This window comes from Grus americana, chromosome 26, assembly GCF_028858705.1.
Source record: "Grus americana isolate bGruAme1 chromosome 26, bGruAme1.mat, whole genome shotgun sequence".
NCBI classification, from domain to species: domain Eukaryota; kingdom Metazoa; phylum Chordata; class Aves; order Gruiformes; family Gruidae; genus Grus; species Grus americana.
In genome coordinates this window covers 4086578-4111288 of record NC_072877.1, presented here as the reverse complement: position 1 = coordinate 4111288, position 24711 = coordinate 4086578, and the positions used below count along the sequence as shown (strand labels likewise).

The 24711-nt window shown below is 63.9% G+C and overlaps 3 protein-coding genes and 1 long non-coding RNA gene across 10 annotated transcripts; 3 read left to right on the top strand and 1 right to left on the bottom strand.

Moving 5' to 3' along the window:
- Positions 1–182: 182 nt before the first annotated feature.
- LOC129196592 (uncharacterized) lies at positions 183–3819 on the top strand. The gene is made up of 3 exons (XR_008574183.1): positions 183–1041; positions 2480–3248; positions 3690–3819. It is a non-coding gene; the product is annotated as an uncharacterized LOC129196592 (long non-coding RNA).
- BAG4 (BAG cochaperone 4) lies at positions 3605–8818 on the bottom strand. Its single transcript, XM_054804347.1, has 4 exons — positions 8698–8818; positions 6499–6759; positions 5911–6150; positions 3605–5114 (listed from the first exon to the last, which is right to left on the bottom strand). Exons 1-4 carry the CDS (start codon positions 8773–8775, stop codon positions 4626–4628), a joined length of 1068 nt encoding a protein of 355 aa, XP_054660322.1. The 5' UTR covers positions 8776–8818; the 3' UTR covers positions 3605–4625.
- A 107-nt stretch (positions 8819–8925) lies between these two features.
- LSM1 (LSM1 homolog, mRNA degradation associated) lies at positions 8926–12361 on the top strand. Its single transcript, XM_054804351.1, has 4 exons — positions 8926–9052; positions 9485–9553; positions 10496–10611; positions 11854–12361. The coding sequence occupies exons 1-4, from the start codon at positions 9007–9009 to the stop codon at positions 12022–12024; spliced, it is 402 nt and encodes a 133-aa protein (XP_054660326.1). The 5' UTR covers positions 8926–9006; the 3' UTR covers positions 12025–12361.
- A 1528-nt stretch (positions 12362–13889) lies between these two features.
- Positions 13890–23914, top strand: LOC129196583 (G protein-coupled receptor kinase 5-like). 7 transcript variants are annotated; one of them, XM_054804336.1, is made up of 16 exons: positions 13890–14072; positions 18987–19082; positions 19203–19315; positions 20125–20202; positions 20397–20497; positions 20574–20666; positions 20757–20820; positions 20906–21046; positions 21126–21316; positions 21391–21428; positions 21625–21714; positions 21807–22015; positions 22096–22233; positions 22314–22451; positions 22549–22680; positions 22774–23914. In XM_054804336.1, exons 1-16 carry the CDS (start codon positions 14021–14023, stop codon positions 22885–22887), a joined length of 1788 nt encoding a protein of 595 aa, XP_054660311.1. In that variant the 5' UTR covers positions 13890–14020; the 3' UTR covers positions 22888–23914. The 7 variants fall into 7 exon arrangements, with proteins under 7 accessions (XP_054660311.1, XP_054660310.1, XP_054660304.1 ...); XM_054804335.1 differs by having other exon boundaries at positions 13892–14072; positions 19203–19358; positions 20126–20202; XM_054804329.1 differs by lacking the exon at positions 13890–14072 and adding an exon at positions 15297–16049 and having other exon boundaries at positions 19203–19358; positions 20126–20202.
- Positions 23915–24711: the final 797 nt, after the last annotated feature.

The following is a 24711-nucleotide window of genomic DNA, read 5'->3' as shown; positions in this document are numbered from 1 at the left end:
TCACCAGTGCGGGCGGGCGGGGACGGAGCGGGCTCCTGCCTGCACCCCTGCCCGCAGCCCCTGCCCTCAGTCCTGCCCGCAACCCCTGCCTGCAGCCCCCTGCCCTCAGTCCTGCCTGCACTGCTGCCTGCACCCCCTGCCTGCACCCCCTGCCCTCAGTCCTGCCTGCAACCCCTGCCTGCAGCCCCCCACCTGCAACCCCTGCCCTCAGTCCTGCCTGCAGCCTCTGCCTGCAGCCCTGCCCTTGCCCTGCCCGCAGCTCTCGGGAGGGTTGCGCAGCCCCGCAGCTGGCAGCGATGCCCACGCTAATTAGGACTCCCCGGCCTAAATCTTGACTTCAGGCTGGTCATTACCCCTAAGCCGGATGCGGGCGGGCAGGGGTGCGCGGTGCCGGCACAGCATCGCCGGGAAGCACGCGCCTTCGTGCCAGTTGCCTCCCACGCGCGGCGTGGACAAACACTTGAGCATAGGGTGCTCTGCAGCAGAAACCACGAGACGCTGATTTAATGGTTGTTGTTCAAGCCTTTCGTGTCCCTTTTGCCTTGGTGGAGATTGAGAAACTCTCTTCTGATGCTCGTAGAAGCAACGGGCAACCCCGGAACAAGAGTTTGGTTTCTGTAGAGACAAGCCTCGTGATAAATAGAGACACGCTTTCTAATTTGGGGGTTTGTGATGTGGGTGGATGCCGTAAGATAAACCAGCTGCCAGGAACTGCCAGCCCACTGCTCACCTCCACCACGGCAGTTTACTGGCGAGACAGATTAAATGGCCAGAAGTGCTAAAATCCTCAGTTTTGCATCCGTAGAGCAAATGGCTGCAAAACCTTGTCCGTGCAGCCTTGCCTGCGCAGGGCCCCCGCCAGCTCGGTGCTGACACAGCTCCTGCCCGCGCCTCTGCTGCAGCGTGTTTCTCCTTTCAGATCGCCGTCCGAGCCGTTGACCCACTTTGGTCCTGCTTTGAAGGAGACGGAAGTCGGCGAGGACGCGGCGGGGAGGATGCGGTTATGCCGGCGGGAGCTTTCTGCAGGCTGCGGTGTGGAAGGTATGCCCCGATCCCTGCTCTCAGTTAGGCTCGGCTTTGGGGGAAACACATAAAACCTGCCCGAGGGACGCAGAAACGTCATACGCGGGGCCACGTCTTCTCACAGAGCTGTTCGAACAACCGGCCCCGCTGAAACGATGACGTGCCATTTCAGCCCGCTTTTTAATGTTTTTTCATGTGCTTTTAACCAGAGGTTCACATAACCCTCTGCCAGGGCCATCCCACATGCGGGGACTTACGCTCCAGAAGAGGAACTATTGTAAAGGAATATATTAATAAATACGTTACCTCGACAGGTTCAGCACCAGAGAAACAGCCCACCTCCCTCCGCCCTCCCAGATTTTGTCCGGCTCGTTTGCCACGTACATACTTTCAGTTTTTCATAGGAACAGATAAATGTTTCATTCTTACGTCTCCGCAGCAGGAAACCTTTGTCCCAGTCCACAGAGCACTGGTGACACAGCAGCCGAGCGTACGCTGTTTTCTCCCCTCCTAGCTGACTGCATTGCAGTGCTACTGAATTTGCAAGGTATCAGGGTTGCTCCGCACTCCTTGCACAGCTAGAACCTACTTTACCTCCTTTCCCTGGCAACGGACAGGGGAGGGAAATGAGTATTAGAGCAAACAGGATGCAATAAACAATACAGTTTTGTTCCTCATGCAATTCTTGCTGCCGAAACAAATACAGAAAATAAAGTTTCAGGCAGCGCCGCGGATTCCAGACGAACTGAAGCTGGCTGGTGGCTGCTGCTTTTCGCCTACCTGTAAGCGGTGACTTGCTGCAGCACGTCTGCTGCTAACACCGCATCCCTCAAAAAAGCAGCGGGGCTGACGCACGGGTGCCCTGTTTGTCTGTTGCCGCCTTACTCGAGCGACAGTAGCAGAAAGAGCTGTGAAAGCCCATCCGCAGGGGGAGGGAGCCCCACCTAGGGCTGGTGGCTGTTGTGGCCCCGTAGCCGCTCTCGGGGCCGTGGGGCAGGGTTAAAGCCGGGCTCTATAAAGGGGTCGATTTGACAAACCCGGCTGTTAGGAGGGGTGCGAAGGAGGGCTGCCTACACCGCGAGTGGTCCTGTGCAGCTGTAGCAGCTCTCCCTGCTGTAGAAGCCCGACGCGCGTCGACTGACGAGCTGAACGATGTCACTGCGCGGCTGGAGCACGGCTTACGCCATCTCCTGCAACAACAGATTTCAGGCTTTGGCTAGATCCTGCACAAAGGGAATCCAAACCTTGATTTCAACAGCCATGCCAACCAAACACAAAAAAACAAATGTGGTAACAGAAGAAACGAGCTCTTTGGTAATTCCCTAGAGAGCACAAACGCAATGAGCCCACAGCCTGGACTCCCTGCTGAACCTGAAATGGCTGGAGAGCGGAGCGGGGAGGGGGGGGTCTCTTTGGGTGCTTACATTCCTTCTTTACTTTTCCATCTCCTTCGTAGCCTTTTGTAGACAATCCTTGCGGGAAATACTAAAGGATCAGAAGAACAGGACTCTGGAATTGAGTCTGCTCGCAATCCTGTAGCACAAGGACTCAGCTTTCTGCCCCCACCCCAAGCATTTCCTCAGAGCGGTTGATGATGATTTTTTTTCTTCCCTGTATTCCCTTTCAAAAAAAAAAAAAAACCTAAATAAAGTTATTAATTTATCAAGCTAATTCAGTGAACCCGCAGCAGTCTCTTGGGAAAGATTTCAGGACGTTAGAGGCAGCATTTAACAAGACTTTCGAGCATAAGATAAAACAAAAGGGGTAGAGACGCCACAGCGCTGCTCTTCGTTCCCCTGGGTTTAAAGAGGTAGCGAGGCTGGCTGTGTGGACATCATCCCCACCGTGAGTATTTCCACAAACGGAAACGAACCCAAAGCACGGATTAATTCCCGGAGAACTGCTGCTGACACTGCTGCCTTTATCAGAGAAATGAAAAGTGGCATTCACTGGGGCTGGGCCATCGCGTTCTGCATCCAGCACACAGACAGGGCTTCGGGCTGTTTATTGTCATCTGCTCTATCTCCCAGTATCGCCACCGACCCTCAGAAGTCGGGTTTTGTGCTGTATCCGAAGGATGGATAGCTCGGCCCGGCTGCTCTCTGCCCGACAAGAGCAGAAATGGAATAGCAACCGCGCGTTTACCCCCACCAGGACGTTCGGCTCGTTCTTTCCTGGCTCCGTCGGCCCCTTGTGATCACAGACGCATCCAAGGAGCCGCAAAGGTCAGTCCGTGCGCACAGCCCCGTCTGGGAATGACGTGGGACCTGCCGGGTGCCTTCAGGCCATCGGCCGGCCGGCAGCCCGCAGAGCGCACGGTCAGGGCACGGCCAGCCGCGGGCATGCCAAGACCCCTCCCAAACCGCGGCCACCAGCCCTACGGCCACGGCTCCTGGAGCATCGGCACCGCTTGGGATGTGACGGGGGCCACGGTACCCCCCAAAACAAGGATGCTCGCTGGTAACTTGCTGCGCTCATCCCTCACCCTCAGCTGCCGAGACAGCCCGGCTGGCGTTTTGGTTACGTTACACAACCTTGCCCACAACTTCTTTTTAAAGAAAAGAGACTTTGAGACGTCTTAATTACAAAATAACATTTAAAAGTTGTCAGGGTTTATTATCTCGTCACACACAGTAATGATTCGCTTCGCGTGTTGTAACCCGCAGGTTAACATCGGCCGAGCTGTTCCCTTCCCCTCTGCGCTGTACAGTGCCACGGGTACGGCCTTTGCAGGGGAATACAAAACTTGCAGTGTGTGGAAGGACGCGACAATTAAAAAGTGGATTTTTACCCAAGTGACCTGGAAAGCGTTTCCAAGCATCCTGCCGTTTCGGGTTGCTCTGCTCTGACGTCATTCCTCTGCTTGTTCCCGTCCTTTTCAGTGGCAGAACTGAGGTTTCCCGGCTGCGTTCCCGTGTCCGCGGGGGACACCAGGCACCGGCTCTTCACGACGGAGGAGGAACAGCACGACGTGACATCTGCTTGCACTGATGGGCTGGCAGCGTGGGCCCTTTCTGCAGCGCTTCGGTGTAGCTACTTGAGTGCACTAAACCCAAACAAAACCCCACGACGACACACAAGATTTTATGGCGAGGAAGCTGAAGCTGAAAATACGGGCAGCGACTGACAAGTCCAGAGTCTTGGTTTGCGGCTGCACGTCGCAGTGCCGGCGTGACCGCGTCTGACAAGCGTTCCGGCTGTTTAAAGAACTGCTGCGGCTGCAGGAGGCACCTTTAGCTCGGGTCTGGTTTGGGGAACTTTGTACAGTGATTTTTTTCCTGCTGATAGAGAGGATGCAGACCCCCACGGAGACCTCTGCAGCGTAAGTACCTTGGGTGGTGCTGCTTTCCCAAAGCCTGGAACAAGCAAACAATTCAGTTTCCTGCTTCAGATTTCTCTTAATTTGTCCATTGCCAAGTTGTTTGTTGGGGCTGGGCTTCTCGGTTGGTTTTTTTGGTGGTTTTGTTTCGTTTTGTTTTTTTTAACTCGGGGCTTATTGCTATTCCATTGTCAATAGTGCGTAGCAGAAAGAGCTGAGATTTAACAGAACTAAAACTCTTTGGAACCTCAACAACAGGCTGTGTGTTGCGGCTGATGTGCTTTCACAACCCCTTTCTTTCCAGTTTTTCCAGTATGGCCTGAATTCTGTGGACGGACTCTTTCCTGGCCTGCCGAACACTGTCCTGGCCACCAGTCTCGATGGAATCCAGTTCCAACAGCAGCTTGGTCAACATCTCCTCCAGAAGCCGGTAGGATTTGTCTGTCTTTTTCCCTACAAATTCATCCACCTCTTGCTCCAGCTGTTCAGCCTCCCCCATTACGTGGAGGATTCTCTGAATCTCTGGCTGGATGGCTACAGAATTCGTTGGTGGGTGGTCACCAGGTTTAAAGCCACCCTCCCGATTCCGAGACGCGCTGTCGTACATTTGGGGCTGCGCGCTGTACTGCACCTTGGGGTTTGGGGGGGGTGGCTTGGCGTTGAGCGGAGTGGCTGGCCTGTGGTCATTCACTGTCCCGCAGTGCTGGTGGTTGACATTGGAGTAGTAGCGGTGTTGGTTTGCGCTTTGCTCGGGTTTGTCGTAAGCAGTATCCTATGGGAGGAAAAAAAACCCAAACCAAACCTTTAAGCGCGTTTCTCTTGAAGGAAAGGGGGGTTTAATCTCTCGTCTCGCACTCAAAAGGGAGGCAGGGCCGAGGGAACTGGGCGGCAGGTGAGGCTGCGGCTGCTCGGAGGGGCGCACGCCTGGGAGGACGGGACAGACCCGGTTAGGCATGACGTTACCGGGGGTCTGGGCAGCGTTTGCTAAACTATCACACACCATGACGTCATAGCACATCACGTCCTCGCAGGCTGGCACCCCGTGTCCTGCCAAGCGGGCTGGTTTCTGCGAGAAGTCCCAAAGAGGGACACGGGACCCACGCTCCAGTCCCTGGCTGTTAAAGAGCAGACCCCAGCAAGAGGCACGTGTCTAAAAGAAACAGCGTGAGTCCCCGAACACCCGTTACCCATCAACGCGGTGATGCAACTAGATTGCAGCACGGTCCCATGGATACACCAGAGAAGATACTTCTCTGCAGGCAGCAGACTTTTAAACTGTTCCCAAATAACAGCAGCCCCCACGCCACACATCCCCGGAGCAGGGCACATGCAGCACTGCTGCTGCTGAGGACCAAAAACCGTGGATTTGGGTCTTCTGTATGCAAACAGGAGATTTTGCTGGCAGTACTCTGGATCCCCGCTGCTTTGTTTCTACCTACGCTAACGGTGCTCGCGGAAAGGGGCATTCCCAGGGGACGGGACGGTGTTGAGGAAAGCCGTATAATCTAGGGGGTCTGTCCACAGTCAGGACCCGGCACGGGCACGCGCTGCAGAAGCATCGGCTGTACCTTTGAGTCCCACACGGGAGGGTGGGACGGAGCCCCGCTGCCGGTCCAGGATGGGTGCGAATCGGAGACGAACGGGTTCCCGTGTGCCGAAGCAGCGGGCCACGCGTAACGCGGCTGCGCCCCATAGACAGTGGGGGGAGCCCACGTGTCCTCCGGGAGTCTGGGCTGTGGCGGAGGCCCCTGCGGCGTGACCCCTGGATTGTCTCCGTATGGATACTGTGGGATGGGCATTGCCGGGGTCTGCAAGAAGAGAGGGAACAGACATTACCAAGCACCGCTCGCTCCAGACAGCCCTAGGAGCAGCCACGGCGTCAGCCTTGCTGCCCGATTCCCGCTTTCCTAACCCACCAGCGTGGAGTCTCTGAAGAACAGGGCAACCACCAGTCTTTGTAAGAATAAAACCAGGTGGGACGAGCTGCCCAAGGCACAACAGCCATTGGGACCCACAGATCCATCGGAGGAGGCACTGTGGGGTTTCCCTCTGCTGCGGCCCCAATAAAACAACTTCTCATGCCCCGGGAAGTGCAAGCCAGCATCTGCACCGACACCGGGGCTGGAAATTGCTGTGGCCGGTGCTCGGCCTCTTACCTGCGGTGGGGAGTAGCCGGGAACCTGCTGCCTCCTGAGAGAAGACCCTTCGGCGGGACAGTCCGGCGGGGCATAGCTCCAGGGGGGAACGGGCGACGGGGGCCGGTACATGCCCGTGGATTCGGCAGGGTAGGGGGTCCGTGGGGGCCCGGAGCAGTAGTACCCCCGCGTGTGCGGCAGGCCGGCATAGTGCGGGGCAGCGCCGGGAACCGGAGGGTACGGGGGGCTGTAGGCTCCGTTTGCGTAGGGAGAATCCATTGCCTGGGGAGGAGGGAAGAGCAGAGGAAAGGTGATGGGGCACGGACACGGGGCAGAGGGGCTCGGTCCGGTCCAGCAGCAGCCTGGGGAAAGAGGACTGGCCCTTCCTGCAGCGTTTAACCAGGGCGTTCCTTCGTCCCCAAGCTAATTTGCCCCAGTTTTAGGTTTTCCTGGGCTAACGTGGCTTTCTGTTGGCCACTGGCAATAAACGCCTGTCTGCCTCACGCTTTGGTCCCACCGCCCTCGCGGCGCGCTCAGGGAGACAGGCAGTGTCGGGGGCATCGCAGGGGGACGGATCTGTCTGGAGGGCGAGAAACAAAGAGATGCACTAAGCTTAACCTTGCTTTGCTCAGAAATACACGTACAGTTCCTCACAGCAAGCAGCTCTCCGGAGGTTCAACCACGTCAATGTAGTCACCGACTGGTGGATGAAAAACGCTCCAGGAAAGTTCGTTTCCTCTTTCAGTCCGCGAACAGAAATGATGCAAACGGACGAGATCTACCAGTTCTGGGGCTCAAGGAACAGGGTGTTCAGATCGCCGAGCCGCAGGTCATGCTGCAGTCGGGTTTGAGAACTTGTCGTACGAAAGGTCCGTATGTCCAGAACGTTTGCGAGAATTTATCTGAATACGTTCCAGTAATCAGTGTACATTGAACGCGAGCGTCCATCTGACCACAGAGGTGACAATTAAGCGTCAGGATTTCAGGAGCTCACGGGTGACTCCCTGTAGCTTTGGGCAAAACAGTTTTTCGCCTGCGAGCCGTTTCACGGAGGAGAGATTATATCACCTGCATGCCGGGATTTATGAAAGAGCCGGCTCAAACCTACACGTCCCACAGGATTAAAACAAACCACAGTTATGTCTGGACAACCTCTTTGGAAAGAGTAAAGCCTTTCTCTTCACACAGTATTTGCACAACGGCCGCTGGAAAAAAGCTATTGCTGCAATAAACCCAACAAATAATACATCTGGGAAGAGCAAGTCATGGGACCGGGGGGCACAGCGGGACCGGCGATGCTTTTCCCCCCGCTCCGCCGGCTCCTCTCCGCTGCCCCTACAAACGCCGCCGCGCTCGGGGCTGGCGTCTCCAGCGTGCCGTGCCGCGCAAGAGGGGGACGTGGCAGGGGTCGGGACCTTGGGCCCCCGCGTTCACACCGGGGAGCAGGTGGTTCTGCCTGCCGGTGACGGGACGGCCAGCGGGGACCAGGGCACGTTGCGGCCGGTGATGCCCGGCTCTCGCAGTCACCTCGGCAGCAAACCGACCGAGGACGGTGGCGTTTCCCCGGCGATCTCTCCGTTAAAATAACGCGCCCTAGAAATGTCACCTTGGACTGGATACCAAGGTAAAAAACTTTCACCACGTTTGTCGTTTTAACGCGTCTTTATCCCAGCGGGACGGAAGAGCCCGCCGTTAACGCAAACGGGTCCATTTGGAAGCCAAGGGCCGGGACAAACCTACCCGGGCCGGAGCTGCGGGGTGACATTAAAGAGCCGCCGGTCCCCAGGGCTCGTTGCCGCTGCCCCTGCGGTTCGGGTCGGGCGCGTTCGGGGAGCAGGCAAGGGAGAGCGGGCCGGTGCTGCCGGGCTCCGTCCTGCCGCCGCTGCCGCACCCGGGTGGCGGAACCGGCCGGTCACGTCTTGGGGAGGGAAACTCGGCTGCCCGTTAGCGGGGGGCAGAGACACGGGCTGCAGCGCTGCCTGCACTGCCTGTACTGCCTGTACTGCCTGCACTGCCCGCCCTGCCCCCGCGGGCAGCCCGCAACGAGGCGGCGCCCGCCCGGCAAGTGTCCGCACCCCGCGGGGCTCTGCCCCGGCCCCGCTGCAGGCCGAGGGGACGGAGACCGTGGCTGCCCCGGCCCGGCGGGCTCCAGCCCCGGTGGCTCGGCTCAACGGCCGGGAGCGGGGAGGCCGCCTCATCCCCCCCCACCCCCGCCGTTACCTGCGCTGCCGCCGGCGGGCGGGGGGACCCGGGGAGCCACGGCGGGCCCGGCTCGGCGGCGCGATCGCGGGGTTCCATGGCCGCCGTCCCGCCCCGTCCCGCCGCCAATGGCCGCCACCCGCCCCGCCACCAATCGGCGGCCAGGCCCCGCCGGCGCCGACCAATCGGTGGCCGTCCCGCGCGCACGGCTGGCGCGGCTTAAAAGGGCAGAGCCGTGGTGGGCCCCGCCCGGCGGCGGGGCGGTTCCGGGGCGGTGGCGGCGGCACCGGCGCATGGCGGCGCTTCCGCTGGGGGCGGCGCGGCGGCACCATGAACTACATGCCCGGCACGGCCAGCCTCATCCAGGACATCGACAGTGAGTGCGCCGCGGGGCCGGGCCCTGCCCACGGCGGGCGGCTGGGGCCCCCCTTCCCTCGAGGGCGTCGTCCCCCGTGGGGCGGCCGGTCTCTGTGGGTGCTGCCCCCCGTGGGGGGGTTGGACTACCATCCTTCCCCAGGGAAACCCCCCGCACCCGTGGGGCGGTCGGACCTCCCGTTCTCTGTGGGTGCTGCTCGCCGTGGGGCGGTCGGACCCCCTCTTTCCTCGGGGGAGCTGCCCCCCCCCGCCCCGCTCCGTGGGTACCTGTCCTGCGTGGGGCTGCTGCCGAAAGCTTCCCCTCTGCCCTGCACGCTGCTGGGGCAGCTCATCATTGGTTTCCCCCCACTCTACGTCAGGGGGGATTGGGGGGGGGGGTGTTAATACCCACGCGTGGCCGTGGCTGACCCTCCCGCTCTCCACCCTCCCGCAGAGAAGCACCTGGTCCTGCTGCGGGACGGCCGGACGCTCATCGGGTACCTGCGCAGCATCGACCAGTTCGGTACGTCTGCACCGGGGCGGGGGTGACGCTGCCGGGGGGGCGGTGATGAAGACTTAGGCCGGGCTTTAGACTGGCTCTAGGGCCAGCGGCGTGCGGGGGCTGGGAGGAGGAAGAGGAGGAGGAGAAGAACCCGGCGGGTCCCGTTCACCTGAGCCGGGCGATGCTCCCGTGCCCGTCGGGGCCGTGTTTACCGGAGCATCTCCCATCCCGAGCAACGGCTGAACGGTAAAGAGAGGAGCTGGGATTTGGTGAGAGTTCCCCCGTTTCATGGTCCCCGCTGAGCGCAGCGGCTGCACCGCTTGCAGTACCGACCCCGCCGCGTGCCGGTCCTGAGCAGGAGCACGCGTTTCCTTGGCTAAACCCAACGCGAGTTTTCAAAGAAATGAGTTTATCTGTGCGCAGAGTGACGTGATTGCAGGTCGCGTTTTTAGAGTGTTTGTGTTGTGGATTAAACCCCCCCTGCGTGTCCCGTCCCCCCCGCCCCCGGAATTGATGCGTCACAGAGACGTCTCCCAGAACCGGGTGCTTCCCCCTCCCGCCTGCATCCAGCGTTGATGCTCTGGAATCCCTTTTTGGGCAGAAATGGCCCGAGACACGTGCGGGTAATGGTTGTGTTCAGGACCGAGTGCCTTGGTCCTTGCCACCAACCTGCAGACCAGTCGTCTTCTCCTCTTCTCCATCGTCGGCGTGTGGTGCTTGGGTGGGCTTTGGCCCCGGTTGTCCGAGCTCGCTGCGCTGCCTGCCCTGCCTGCCCTGCCTGTGGGAGCTGGAGGGCAGAGGCCGCAGCCGCTGTGTTTCGGCCAGGGAGACCGTCGGTGCCTTCGGGGATCCGGCTCGGAGGACCTGCCGGTGCTGTGGCTGCCCAGCGGGGATGATACGCTTTTTATAGCTAGAAAACACGGCGAAATGTGGATTATTTCCTCTCTCTCTTGATCACTGCAGCAAACTTGGTGTTGCACCAGACTGTGGAGCGCATCCACGTGGGCAAGAAATATGGGGACATCCCTCGAGGCATCTTTGTCGTGAGAGGCGAGAATGTTGTTCTGCTGGGGGAAATAGTAAGTAAGCGGCTTGTCCTGCCTGCTCTCTGCCTGCTCTCTGCCTGCTCCCAGCCTGGGGCAGCGTTTCTGCCACAGTCTGAGGCCGAGCTGGTGGCGTTTGTGGTGACGTGACTCCAAGCAGCGCTGCTGAGGCGGACACCGGCGCTAGGTGTCCGTTCGTCTGTCTGTCCGCTGTGAAGTGGGGTTGCTGGCCCCTCGGGGGGCTGACACTGGAGCCCCCTCCCGGGGCCGGTTCAGGCTGAACCCTCAGCGTATCCGGGGGGCAGAGGTGCCATCCCGCAGCTGCAGCCCCTCTGGGACGATGTGAGGGGTAAAGAGCGACACGCGGGCTGGCGAGCGGAGGGAGATGTGGGGAAGCCCTGGCCCCCCCCCCGTTCCCCGTGCGTGGCATTGCTGGAGGGTGTCGTTAGCGGCTGCCCGTGGGGCTGTCCCCTCCCTGCTGGCTCAGCACCGGGGGACACCAGGATGGGCTCAGAGTTGTCGAGCGCCGTCTCACTTCTTGTTCACTTCGTCCCTTTGTGCTGAGCTCAGCCTAGCTGCTCCCCGAGCCCCCTCCCATGCGCCGCTGTCCCGGTGGTCCCCAGTTGTCCTGGGAGTCCCTGCCCCCATCCCCACCCATCGGGGTGCCTCCAGCACATCTGGTCTGCATCGCCTCTGCCTTTTTCACGGGACTCCTGGAAGACGTGTGGGTGCGAGGTCGCTGCGGTCCGGGGAGAGAGTCCGTCCTGCACGTGCAAATCTGTGACCCAGGGAGGACTCGAGCATTCGCAGGGCCAAATCCTCGGGTTGCCCTCGAGCTCGTAAGCCCAGAGCTTGGGAGGCAGACCCTGCCGCCGCTCGGCTGCTCGCCCCGGGAGCTGTCCTGCTCCGATAACTTTGGCAAGAGCGATGGAGCGTGCTGTCTGTGGCACGGCGATGCCCGCTCTCCCTGGGAGCACAGAGCCTGGCCAGGCGCTTGTAGGAAGTGCTCGGACGTCACCAAAGCCCAAGCAGATGAGAGGGGTGTGTGTCAGCATCCCAGTGGAGATGCGGGTGCCGGCCCACCCCAGACCTTTGCTGTCCCTGCTGGCTTTTGGCCCCTCCAGACCGGCGCCGAGATGCGCTCGACAGAGGCAACGTCAGCCCAGCGCCAAGCTTCCCCGCGGGCAGAGCGGTGCTCAGAGCACCCCGTGAGCAAAGCTGCCCGTCTCGGCCACGGCCGCCGCTTTGCGATGCTGAACGTGCCATTTTTCTTTGCAGGACCTGGAGAAAGAGAGCGACACGCCTCTGCAGCAGGTCTCCATCGAGGAGATCCTGGAGGAGCAGCGGGTGGAGCAGCAGGCCAAGCAGGAGTCGGAGAAGCTGAAGGTGCAGGCGCTGAAGGAACGGGGTCTCTCCGTCCCGCGGGCGGACACCCTGGACGAGTACTAGATGTGCTGCCCCTCGGACCTTTCCTCCGCGGCAGAACGAGGGGTGCTCCGTGACCTGCCCGTGCGCGGGCAGATCTCCGGAAAGGGCGGTTTTTATTTTCAGGTTGTTTTTTCTGTGACGCAGATAACTGTAAAAACGTCATGCCTTTAGTTTCTCCTTGCGGAGAAGGAGGAGAGAGAAGGTGTTCGGCTGCCCTTCAAGGTGGCCAGGCGCGCTGCGGAGCGCGAGCGTTTATGTTCAGGAGGCAAATCGCTTGGTCCTTTGGGTTTGTTTGCTTTTTCCTCCTCACGTGACTCTGGGCGAGAGTTTTCCTTGACGTGTAAATAAATCCGTGATCTCAACAACGATGGTTTTGCCTGTGTTCGGGACGTGATGCTTTCCCCTCTCTCGGGACAGCCACCCTGTCCCCACCGGGTGCTGTGCAGGGGGGAGACGGGACCCTTAGTCCTGCCATGGGGTGGGCTTAAGGATGCGGTGAGATCCCTCCCTCCGGCACGGGGAGCAGGACCTGGCTACCCTCCGCACCCCGGGAAGGGCTGCCAGCTCCCCCCCCACCCCCAGCCAGGCTGCGGCTGCTCCCCAGCATCTGAGCCCACTAATTACCTGCTGACGAAGAGCTGCTGGCCCCGCTGCACCGGCAGCATCTCCTCACCTCCGTGCTTTTGAGGAGCTGGCGTGGCTGCGGCAGGTAGGAGAGTCCTTCGTGTCGAGCTTGTCCCGATGCCGTTCGGTGGCGGCAGCGGCGGGCAGGAGCCTTCCTGCGCCGCGGCGGTGGCAGCGGTCGGTCTTGGGTTGGCTTTGGGCAGCTGCCAGGCTGTGGGAGCCTCCTGCGTGCAGGCAGGAAAGAGCAAACCTCGGCGGCGAGCGCAGTGGGTTCTCCCTGTGGAATTTCCCCACAAAGTGAAACGCTCTTGGGGAAGTGCCTGTGCTGGAGGGGAGGGGGGGGACACGATGAGGAGGGGGTCCCCGTGAGTGGGTTTTCTCTTCCAAAGCGGCTCATTTCTTTGCAGAACGAGCCCTGCTCTGCTTGCCAGTGCACGCACCGAGTACAAACGGGTCTGACTGCAGCCTTCCTGGAAAGCAAACAGCCACCATAGCCGGGGCCGGCCCCCCCTCGCTGGCTGGGCAGCCCAGAAATGCGTTTCCCTGCACCCTGCGGTGTGGGCTTCTCCGTTTTGGGGAGAAAACGCGTCTTCCCTGTTGTGTTTACTTGTGTAGGCTTGAGTGGGATATTGTGAGTTTGGTGGTAGAAGAGGCGTAAACAAGGAAATGCAATTTCTTGCTTTAACAAAAAACAAAAACAACAAAAAAAAAAGGCTTTATGGAGATGGTGGTGGCTCCTGCAGCTGGGAAATCTCTGCTGGGAGGAAACGGCTTTTCGGATTTGTTGTTCTGCCGCCCCTCTGTTGGCTTTGGGGGGGCAGCGGGGTGTTTTGGGGTGAGGGGGATTGGGGTGGTGATGCCCGCGGTGGCTGAAGGTGAAGGCAGCCCTGGCAGCGGCTGCCCGGTGGGGGGATCCCGTGCCCGGGCTCAGCCCCGTGGTGTGGGTGGGATGGGGCTCCCCTCCCTGTCGGTTTGGGGTCTCGTTTCTGGGGGGCTTGCGGGGTGCTGGGAGGAGGAGGAGGAGGAGGAAGGCTGCTGTGCTGCAACCTGCTGCTGGGGGTCCGGGGGTCGGTGCCCTCCCCCCCCCCTCCATGGGGGTGCAAGGAGCTGGTGCCGCCCGACCCCCCACCCGGGGAGGGGGAGAAGCCCCAAAGTGGGGTGGGCGCTCCCGTGCGGCGGGGCGCGGCGCTGCCCCTTACATAAGCCCGTGACGCCAGGGGGCGGCCCGTGACGTCACGGCGGTGACGCACCCCCGGAGGCGGCCGGTTGCGGCGGGAGGTGCCCGGACCGCCCCGCGCCGCCGGGGCCGGGGCAGCACCGCGCCGGGCATGGTGTGCGGGCGGCGGGGCTGCTCCGCCGCCCGCTGCCCCCCCTTCCCCTCCCACGCCGCGCCATGGAGCTGGAGAACATCGTGGCCAACACCGTCCTGCTGAAGGCCCGCGAAGGTACCGCGTGTCCCCGTCCCGGGCTGCATCCCGCTCCCCGCTCCCATCCCGGTCCCCGTTCCCACGCTGCATCCCGGCTCCCCTCCCCACGCACCCTTCTTGTATCCCCCTCCCCACGGCCGTCCTCGGCCCCGGTCACCCCACGTACCCCTCCGTGGGCACCTCGGGACCCCTCCGTCCGGGGTGGTGGGTGGCTGGGTGGGCTCATCCCGGTTGGCATCCCCGAGCCCCCGGGAGGGGACGGCTGCCCCGCCGCTGTACCCGGCACCCTGGGACACGTCCGTCCGTCTGTCCCACCCACCCTGCAGACCCAGGGACGTGGGGCAGAGAATTTAAAAAGCGATTTAGGCGCCGTTTCCCCAAACGGTGCATGTGCTGAGATGCCCCGGGCTCAGGACGCAGGTCGGCCGAGAGCCGCTCTGTCCGTCCATCTGTCCGTCTGTCCGTGCCAGCAGGAGCGTCTGGCTTGGACAGGGCTCGCGCAAACAAAACTTTGCTGGTGCCAGGATGGCTCGGTGCAGGCCTGAGCGAAATGGGCGCTGCCAGGAAAAGCACGGCCTTGCCGGTGCAGCGGTGGAGTCGCGGTGGTGCTGGTGCCACCGCCCCAGTTTGAGCCCCACCGGCAGCTGGGGTGAAGCCCGGGGGGGGGGGGCCAAAAAGCTGCGTGTGTCCGCACCCTTCCAGCACCGGGGCTTGGCACGGGCTCCCGGGGGAGCGCAGGCGCCTTTGTTTGCTTTTCGTTTCCTTTGGAAAACCGGCGCCTTCGTCGCTAAACCTTTGTGACCGAAAAGCAAACGGCCCCAAGAGCCACCGGTGCTGGCGCAGCCCTGCGGGCGAGGCGGGAGACAGGGCGGCTCGGAGGTGATCCCATGGTTTTTTGGAAACCCCTGTTCGCGGTCGCTTCTAGCAGTGCTGGAGACGCCGTGGGGTCAGCTCACGTGCAGGAGCTGGAGAGGTGCCGGTGCCTTCGCTGGGGAGGGAGAGGTTTGGTGTTGGGAGCTTGGGGCAGCCGAACCGATCGCACCGGTGCTCCCTGCTCCCAGGGCTGGACCCTGCCCCTGTCCCGTGGGATGCACGCCGCCTGCCCGCGTGAGCCGAAAGCTCTTTCGAGCCAGAGCTGGAGAAGGCGGTTTTGGCCTCGGGAACGAGGGGGGGGCTCTGTCGTCACGGGCGCCAAACGGGTTAATGTCGGTGTGCGACGGCTGCAAGAGGCGCCGGAAGCCGGGAAGCGGAGCGGGACGAGGGCTGGGTCCTGGCCGAGCGGCCGCTTCCCTCCTCGGCGGCATGGGGAGGACTGGAGCCACCTCAGCGGAAAGCTGAGACCCCACTGGCCGTAGCTGGGGGGTCCCCATGTTTGGGGGTCGCAGGCCAGCTTCATGCTGGGAGGTGTGGGGGGCTTGCACAGGTCCACCCCGGAGCAGCCATTGCTGCCACCTGTAATTGCGTTCGGCCAAATTCCTCGGTGGCCGGGGTGTGCTGGGGGAGCTTGGCCTGGGCAAGCAGCCCTGTGCCCCTGGCGCTTTTGGGGGTGCTGGCAGCAGTGGTCCCATAGCACAGGCACTGTGAGACCCAGCATTTGGACACAGCGTGGGTGGGTGCCAGCACCAGGCTGGGCTGCGGGTTCGGGGTCTCTGTTGTTTGAGGGGCTCCCCGAGCTGCTGCCGCCTGCTGTGCCCCTGGAAAGGGCGTTGCTCTGCTGCGGGACCCCTCGCTTTGGCCTCGTGGCCCTTCCTGCTGCACACCCGAAAGGTGCGGGGGGGGGGGGGGGGCTGCTCCCCCCCACCTGGCCCGAGGAGGGCTGCAGGGCTCTCTGGCCAGCCAGACTCCCTGGGCTTGGTGCCACCGGAGCTTTCGAGGGAGAGCTGGTGTCCCCGAGGGCTCCTAAAGCTCAGGGAGCCAGAAGGGCTTGTCCCGCGGAAGTGCCCGGGATAAAATCCCAGGAGCGTGCGGGCGCGGAGGAGGAGATAACAGGCGGAGGTGAGTAAGGCTTTTTATGGCTCACCGGGGCGGGGGCAGCCGGGTCCGTACCTCACGGGGCATCGGTGCCGTCTCGCTGCACACCGGCTGGTGATGGGGCATCTGGGGGGGACACGCGCTCCCGCCTAGCCGTGGGGCTTTTGCTGCCGGCAGCTCTGTTGGTGTAACACACCTCCCCGCGTGCGCCGTGCCGTTTGGAACGTGGGCTCCTTTCTGCTGAGGAATGGGTTTGTTTTGCTTCCAGCAGCTTTTCTGGTTGCCGCGGTCGGCTCGGCAGTGGCAGCATCCTCACGGGGGTTCCCGGCACGGTTCACTTGGGGGAAGCAGCGCTGAGGCGAGCGCCGATTTCTCATTTTATCTTTCCTGCTGCATCCCGCTGCCTGGCAGGCAACTGGCTCTCGCATGTACGGGCAAGGAGAAGGCAACGGTGGGATGCCCCGGCACGGTTGCCGGCCGCTCCCTGCCTGTCCTCTTTGCCGGCTGCCCTGACCCTGCAGCGGATGCTGCGGGAGAAGGGCCGGACGCCTCCAGCACGTCCCTGCCGGTGCTCAGCTCCCAGCACCGAGGGATCCATGCTGTGGGGGGGTGGCCATGCCCGGGCCCCCTGCCCTCCCTGCAGCCCCATACCGGGCCAGGAAAGGCTGCCAGCCCTTCGCACGGCTCCGCCGGGATCCGGCTCCACCCTGGGAAGCCACGGCCGAGGCGAGGGCAGGGCCGCTTCCGCAGGGGGGCTGTGGGTGGTGGGGGGGACGTGGGCTGGGGTGGTCCTGCCCTGCTGTGGGCTGGGGTTGGGGCTCGGTGCCTGCACCTGCCCGTCCCGCAGGTGCTCTGCCTGCAGGGACACATGCGCTGCCTGCACAGATGCGCACGCTGCCTGCAGCGGAGATGGCAGCCATGTCTTCTTGTCCGGGTCGGCATGGAAAGCCACCTGGGCTACTGTGGCACGGGGGGTCCCACTTCACAGGTCCAGGGCTGTAGGGTGCAGCCTGATGCTCTGGGATGAGAAGGGGGAGCTGAAACCCCCGGGAGCAGCCGTGTGCGGCAGGAGCAGACTGAGGACTTGCTGGGGCTCCCCCTGCCCTGGGGGTTTTGTGTCGGCTCAATGCAAGGATTGTATATGATACGATTTCCTTTTCCCCCTTTACTTTGAGGTCTTGAGGTCTCGCACAGGCTCTAGCTCCGTGTCCTGGTGGGACCCACGGCTCAGGTTCCCTCGCTGCGTTCACCACCCGGGGTGGGAGAGGTGGCGGTGGTGGTGGGTGTGCTGGGGAGGGAACGGGATGGGTTTTGCTCAGGCTGAGCACCCTGCGAGTGGAGGAGCGGGTCCCACTCCGAGTGCCGCTCCCCCTTCACCCAGGGGCCCAGGTGGGAGCTGGGGTGGCCCTGCCATGGGTGGGTTTTGGTGTAGCCTCACCCGGGGGATGTGCTGGGCTCTGGACATGCGCTGGGGACGCGGTGCTCGTCCCCGCTCGCCCTGGCTGTGCCGTGCCTGGCGCACTGCAGGGGGGACCGGACCAGGGAAGGAGGATGCTGCAGCAAAAGCCTGTGTGGAGGCAAAATGCTTCTGGCTTGAGCCTCCCCGTGCACTCAGCTCCCCTCCTTCCCACCCAGCCCGCAGCGAGCTCCGGCAGAGCCTGGCCGAGAGCACGTCCCCGGGGCTCAGCCGGGGGAGATGCACTGGGGCGCAGGCGACAAGCGTTAATTTATGTTTATTGTTGCAGCAAACAAGTTGAAATTCGGAAGGAGTGCCGTAAAGTGTCGGGCGGTGCGGGGTGCCAGGGGCTGATCCCTGCAGAGCCTGTGGAAGAGGCAGGGAGGGAATGGCGTGGGCAGCGTGCCGCTGAGCCGGGCCATGAAGCCGCAGCCTCTGAGCATCCCTGCGAGGTGGGGGCTGCCTGGGCCACCCGTGTCGGGTGGGTCCTGGGGCGGGCCAGGGTCCTTGCCTGGGCATCACCCCCGTGCCAGCTGCCTGGGGGAGTCCAGCCTGGGCACCGCGGGGCGAGGGGAGCGGCTGCTCCTCTTCCTCGGGCGCCGAGTGCTCGGGACCCCGTGCCGCCGGTGTCAGGGTGAGCGGGGTGCCCGGGGACCCACGCCTTCCCGCTGCCGAGCTGCTCCGCTGGCTGGCGTGGGGCTATTCCTGCCGGAGGAAGCGAGTCGATGATGGCAGGAAGCTCTGCCCGGTCCAAACGCCGGCTGTGCCGGAGCCCAGCACTGCAGCGTCCCGCGGGCTCGCCTCGGCGTCACCGGGGCCGGTGGCGGGTGGTGCTGGCCAGCCACCAGCTCGGAGCCGCGCTGATGTCAGGTCCCTGCAGAGATGACTTCACATGCCAAGCATCTGCCCGCGAGCGGCTGCTGCTGTGGGACCATCCCCTCTGCCCCCTCCTCATCCTCGGAGAGTCCCCAGCCCTGAGGAGGCAGAGGCCGGGCTGCTGCAGGACGAGCGGCTCGGTGGGGAGATAAGGAAACCAGATGTTTACGGGAGGGAGCGACACGGGGCCGCGGCATTGTTTGGGGAGGAAGCCTGCGCCCGCTGGGCTCAGCCTCCCCCGGCGCCGGGTGCTGCCAAGGGGGATCCCGTTCCTGCCCTGGAGCAGGGGATCCCCACGGGTGTTTGGGGCAGGGGTCCCCTCGGGGGTCAGAGCCCCTCTCCAGGGCTGAGGGCGTTTTCCCACGTGGCTTTAGAGTTGCCCAAAGCCCCAGCGCTGTCGGTGTGCGGGTACTTGTGTGGGTGATGGGGTTTGGGGATGGGGGGATACCCCAAACCGGGCGGCTCTGCAGGACTAGGGCAGGGGCTCTGCCGTCCCGTTCCCCCGTCGCCAGCCGGACCGGGGCCGCGGTGCCCATCCTGCCGCGGTGCCCATCCTGCCGCGGTGCCCGTCCTGCCGCGGTGCCCGTCCTGCCGACATGACCTCTTCTCTCTCTCCCCCTCGGCTGCAGGAGGTGGCGGCAAGCGGAAAGGCAGGAGCAAGAAGTGGCGGGAGATCCTCCGGTTCCCACACATCAGCCAGTGCGACGAGCTGCGGAAGGGCCTGGGTGAGCCGGGGAGGGCGCTGGGAACCGGCAGAACTGGCTCACGGGTCCCGGCACGGCACCGGGTTGCAGACACGGCGTGTGCTTGGCACAGCGCGTGGCACGTCCCGCCTTCCCTTGCAGAGCAGGACTACAGCAGCCTGTGCCAGAAGCAGCCCATCGGCCGGCTGCTCTTCCGGCAGTTCTGCGAGACGCGGCCGGAGCTCCTGCGCTGCATCTGCTTCCTGGACGCCGTGGTGAGGGACCCCGCGGGATGCCACCGCGCCGGCTCTGCTCAGGGACGGTGACGTGCAGAGGCATTTTCCCGGGATGGGGCCGGTCGGGGTTTTGCAGAGTCCCGCAGCAGGTTTGCAGCGGGAGCCCCGGGGTAGGGGCTGCGGAGCGGTACCGGGGGGCTGCGGGGGAGGCAGAGACCACCCCATCCCAGTGCGCTGCTGGTCATGCCGGAGGAAGGGAGCTCTCTGTCCCAGCAAGCTCCAAGCGCCGCGGCGGAATCCGTGCACGCCTGCCGCTGGGTTTACCCCGGCACGTGGGAAACAACGAGCATCATCAAATGATCCGTGTTTGCCGTTGCCGCACGGTTTGTGTCAGCAGCGGGGTCGGCTTTCCAGGGCTCCCCGGGGGGGGGGGGCCTCGGGGGGAGCAGCTGGAGCCTCTCGGGCGTGCAGAGACCCAACAGCCGTGGGGGCTGCTAAATGGGAGACACGTGCCTGTACAGCGGCTGCTGCTTGTGCCGGCTCGTAGAGCTCTCACAGGACGGGCTTTTCCCCCCTTTTTGAATAACTAGGGCTGCAGCGGGGCTGGGGCTGGCAGCCCGCTCCCCTGCCCCCCTCCCCTACCTGTGGGAGACCCCCTCGGGCTGCCGGCACCACCGTGAGCCCCCGGTGCAGGCAGCTGCCCGTGGCACGCGTGCAGACGGGTCCCTCGCCCCGTGGCCGGGGCAGACGTGCCTGGTTTGGGGAGGTTGGGGGCTCGGTGGGGGCGCAGGGCAGAGCCGTGCCCGGTGCCGCCGTCTGCAGCACCCTCCTCTCCCCGGGCATCCCAGGCGGACTATGAGCTCTCCCCGGATGAGAAACGGAAGGAGATGGGGGAGGAGATCATCGGCCGGTTCCTCAAGCAGGAGGTGAGTCCTGGGGGGGCTTTTCTTCCCGGAGCGGGACGGGGTGAAGCTGGGATGGGAGCGGGGCAGCGGCGGGGGGCACGGGGAGTCCCTTACTGGCCACAGAGCCACGTCGCTGCTCTCCGGGCACCCGCGGGTGGGATGCAGGAGCGATGCACCGGGGGCGTGGGTGTGCATCCATCTGCTCCTCTCGGCAGTCCCCAGATTTCCTGCCTGAGGTCGGCCAGCCCCACGCCAGCCGGTGCCTGCAGGACCTGGAGAAGAGCCCCTGCAAGGACCTCTTCAGCAGCTGCCTGCGGTGAGCGCCCGGCCCTGGGGACAGGGGTCCCGGGGGGGCTGCGGGCAATGCTGACCGTCCCCTCTCCCACCCACAGCCCCCTGCACGAGTACCTGAGCGGCGACCCCTTTGCCGACTACCGGGACAGCATGTATTTCGACCGGTTCCTGCAGTGGAAGTACCTGGAGAGGTGAGTGGGGGGTCTGGAGGGGTCCAAGAGGTCTTGGCGGGGGGGTCCGGGGGACGACGGGTCTGATGTGCCCGGGGCTGTGTGTTTCAGGCAGTCGATCACCAAGGACACGTTTCGGCAGTACCGGATCCTGGGCAAGGGCGGTTTTGGAGAGGTACAGCCATGGGAAGTGGGGGGGGGGGGGGTGACAGTGGGCTGGTGGGGACTCACTCCATCGCCATCCCCCCGCTCCTCCCCAGGTGTGCGCCTGCCAGGTGCGGGCCACGGGGAAGATGTATGCCTGCAAGAAGCTGGAGAAGAAGCGGATCAAGAAGCGGAAAGGGGAGGCGATGGCCCTGAACGAGAAGCAGATCCTGGAGAAGGTCAACAGCCGGTTCGTGGTGGGTGTCGCGCTCTCCTGGGGGTTGGGGAGCGGGAGGGGGGCCGGGGCCGGCGCTGACGGCCAGGGCGGGCACACAGGTGAGCCTGGCGTACGCCTACGAGACGAAGGACGCGCTCTGCCTGGTGCTGACCATCATGAATGGCGGCGACCTCAAGTTCCACATCTACAACATGGGCAATCCCGGCTTCGAGGACGAGCGCGTGGTCTTCTACGCGGCGGAGATCTGCTGCGGGCTCCAGCATCTGCACCAGGAGGGCATTGTCTACCGGTGAGCGGGGCACGGGGCCGGCAGGGCGGCTGGATGGGACCGCTCTGTGCTGAGCCATCCGTCTGTCCCTGCAGGGACCTGAAGCCGGAGAACATCCTGCTGGATGATGATGGTGAGGAGGGAGCTACTGGGTCTGGCTCTGCCCATGCTCTTGGCTTTGGGGATGGGTCTCTGCGTGCCTCCCGGGGGGGCTCTGCCTGTGTTTTGGGGACGACGTGCAGGGATTGGGGTGGCCCTTCCCTGGGACACTGCTCTCCGTGCAGGGCACCTTCCCTGGGATGATGCCCTCAACCCCCTCCCTGCCCCAGGCCACATCAGGATCTCCGACCTGGGGCTGGCTATCAAGATCCCCGAGGGCGAGACCATCCGTGGCCGCGTGGGCACCGTCGGCTACATGGGTGAGCGTGGGGGCTGCACCGGCCGGGTGGCCCAGGGGTCCCTGTGCCGCGGCATGCCTGGCCGCTGACGGGTTCAGGGCTGTGCCTCGCAGCCCCGGAGGTGATCAACAACGAGCGCTACACCTTCAGCCCCGACTGGTGGGGCCTGGGCTGCCTGGTGTACGAGATGATCGAGGGGCAGTCGCCCTTCCGTGCCCGCAAGGAGCGGGTGAAGCGGGAGGAGGTGGAGAAGCGGGTGCAGGAGGACCAGGAACCCTACTCGGACAAGTTCAGCAAGGATGCTCAGGCCATCTGCAAGATGGTGAGCTGGGGGGCGGCTGGTCCCCGTGGGGCCAGGGCTGGCTCCATCCCCCCGCCGTGACCTCCGGTCCCCCTCCCCAGCTCCTGGCCAAGGACCCCAAACAGCGGCTGGGCTGCGGGGCCGATGGGGCGGACGAGGTGAAGCGCCATCCCTTCTTCAAGACCATCAACTTCAAGCGCCTGGAGGCTGGAATCATGACACCCTCCTTCGTGCCGGACGTAAGGGACAGGGCAGGGGTGGGCACCAGCTGTGGAGGGGAGCCCCGGTCCCCCCCGCTGAGGCTCTCTGGCTCCTGCAGCCCCGGGCGGTTTATTGTAAGGATGTGCTGGACATCGAGCAGTTCTCAACGGTGAAGGGCGTCAACCTGGACCAAACCGACAACGATTTCTACGCCAAGTTCGCCACCGGCAGCGTCTCCATCCCCTGGCAGAACGAGGTACGGGGGGGCGCGTGGCACCGGGGGGGGTCCTGCCCTGCTGCAGCACTGCCGGGGCTGCTTGTGCCTGTCTCCTCCGTGACCCGATCCCCCCCAGATGATCGAGACCGAGTGCTTCAAGGACCTCAACGTGTTCGGACCCAGCGGGACCCGCTCCCCCGACCTGGACTGGCGGCAGCTGCCCGAGCCCCCCAAGCGGAGCCTTCTGCAGAGGCTCTTTCGACGCCACGTAAGAGACGGGGATTTTGGAGGGCGAGGGATGCCCTGGGGTCTCCCCGAGAAACCCCTGGCTCACTGTTTGCCATCTGTCTGTCCTTTGCAGCCCGCTGACTACAGCATCGGCACCACCATCCACGCCCCCCGCCTGGCCGCCGTGAACTCACAACCTCCCGCAGCCAACTCCGCCGGCCGAGCCACGGCACCGGCACCGTCCTGACCCCTCTCGCCATCCCGGGGCGGGGGGAGTCGCGGGGGCCGGGCAGCCCCCAGGAACCCTGTGCCCTCTCAGGGTTGTCTCGGGCCGGGGATGCTCCGGAGGCGCAGCGGGATGCTGGCACGGGCGGGCAGGAGTGATGGAGGGGCACGGGGCAGGAGCAGGGGCTGCCCGACCCCAACCCTGGCAGCTCCCCGGCCCCTTTCCCCCAGCCCCATGGTGTGTCCAGCCTGTTTTTGGGGGGTCCTGCTGCAGGACACCCCCACCCGCCCCCCCCCAAGCCGCTGCCAGGGGAAGGGGCCAGGGCAGGGACCTATTTTTGCTGCGTTTGAGCCCGTTATCTTATCGCCGGCTCAGTGCGTGACCTCTGTGGGCGCGGGGGGAGGCTGCGGGTTTATCTGTGCTTCCCAAATAGAAACAAAGGCAGCCTTGGAGCGGGGGGTGCCCCTGGCTCCCCGGGTCCCTCCGGCAGTGCTGCGGGGTCCCCGTGGTGGGAGGGATGGGGTGTCCCCAACAGAGCCCCCTCCCCGGAGCGGACACAGCCTCCCCGCTCCTGCTCTGGCCACCACAATGTGAAATGGGCTCAGAAAAGTGAATTTTTCTCCAAAAATTCTGGATGGGATGGGATAGGGGGGGCAGGGGGGAGGGCTCCCTCCGTCCTCACGGGACCGCTCAGGGAGCCTCGGGGTGCCCCAGCCCTGCCCCGGTGGGGTGCACAAGGGCACAGCGCCTGTGGGGCTGGGGGTGCGAGGGGCAGGCAGTGCACGTGGGCGTGCAAGGGGCAGCGCACGTGGGCGTGCAAAGGGCAGGCGCTGTGCGTGGGGGGTGCAAGGGGAGCGCACGTGGGCTGGGGGCGGGGGGGGGGGGCCATGCTGTGGGTGCCCAGGGCCCCCTCACCTTCGGACCCCGGTGAATCTCTGCCTCCAGCACCTTTGGTTTACATTCGATCCCGTTTTGTACATTTGTACACAGTTGTAAATATTTGTACGTTGAGCGCCCGGATGTACATTTTTAAGCTAAAAGCCGCAAACAGAGCTGTGTGGTGACTTTGCATGGGGACGTGGTGGGCATTTCATGGGGGTCGGGGGGGCTGTGGGGGCTTTCTTGGCTGTTTTACCTCCCCTGGTGTTTTCTCTCCCTGCTCCTGCCCCCATGGGACACGGGTGGGAGGGTGCTGGGTGCCCATCCCGGGGCAGGGCTGTGCCATCTGCCCGGGTATCCCCTTGCTGGTGTGCTGGATGCGGCCGTGCCCCCTTCGTACCCCCAGCTCAGCAGGGCCCGGCTCAGCATCGCCAGCCGAGGGTCCGACTGGGTCCAAGCTGCAGCCGGGGCCTCATCCTGCCCCGCGCAAGTGAGTGGTACCAGAGCACGCGTGTGCTCAGCCAGCCAGACCAGCCGTGGTCCCTCCTGCCCCGACAGAGAGGCACCTTCTCGGTGCTCGAGGTGGGTGCTGGGACCCACACGCCGTCCCCACGGCCATGGCGTGGGACCCCCGGGGCCGTCCAGGGGAGATGCCAAGGTGCCATCAGGAGCTGGTGAGGGTCTGGGGGCGGGTGGGGGGGGTGTCCCAGTGACACAGACCCTCCTGAGGGTCCTGGGTGCCTTTTTGGCACAGCTTCCCGCAGGCTGGGGGTCTGCCCGTGCGGGGTGTTCACCTCGTGCACCACGGTGCGGCGTGACTGTCCCCTCCCCAGGGGCACAGAGGGGCTTGTGCCCCCCCCCACCCCAGCCCGCAGCCGGAGGGGCGGCTCTGCCCGGGCTGTTTTGGTTCTTCTCCCAAACAACAGCGTGTCCTTGTGCCGAGGCCTTGTGCCCGGAGTGGCTGCT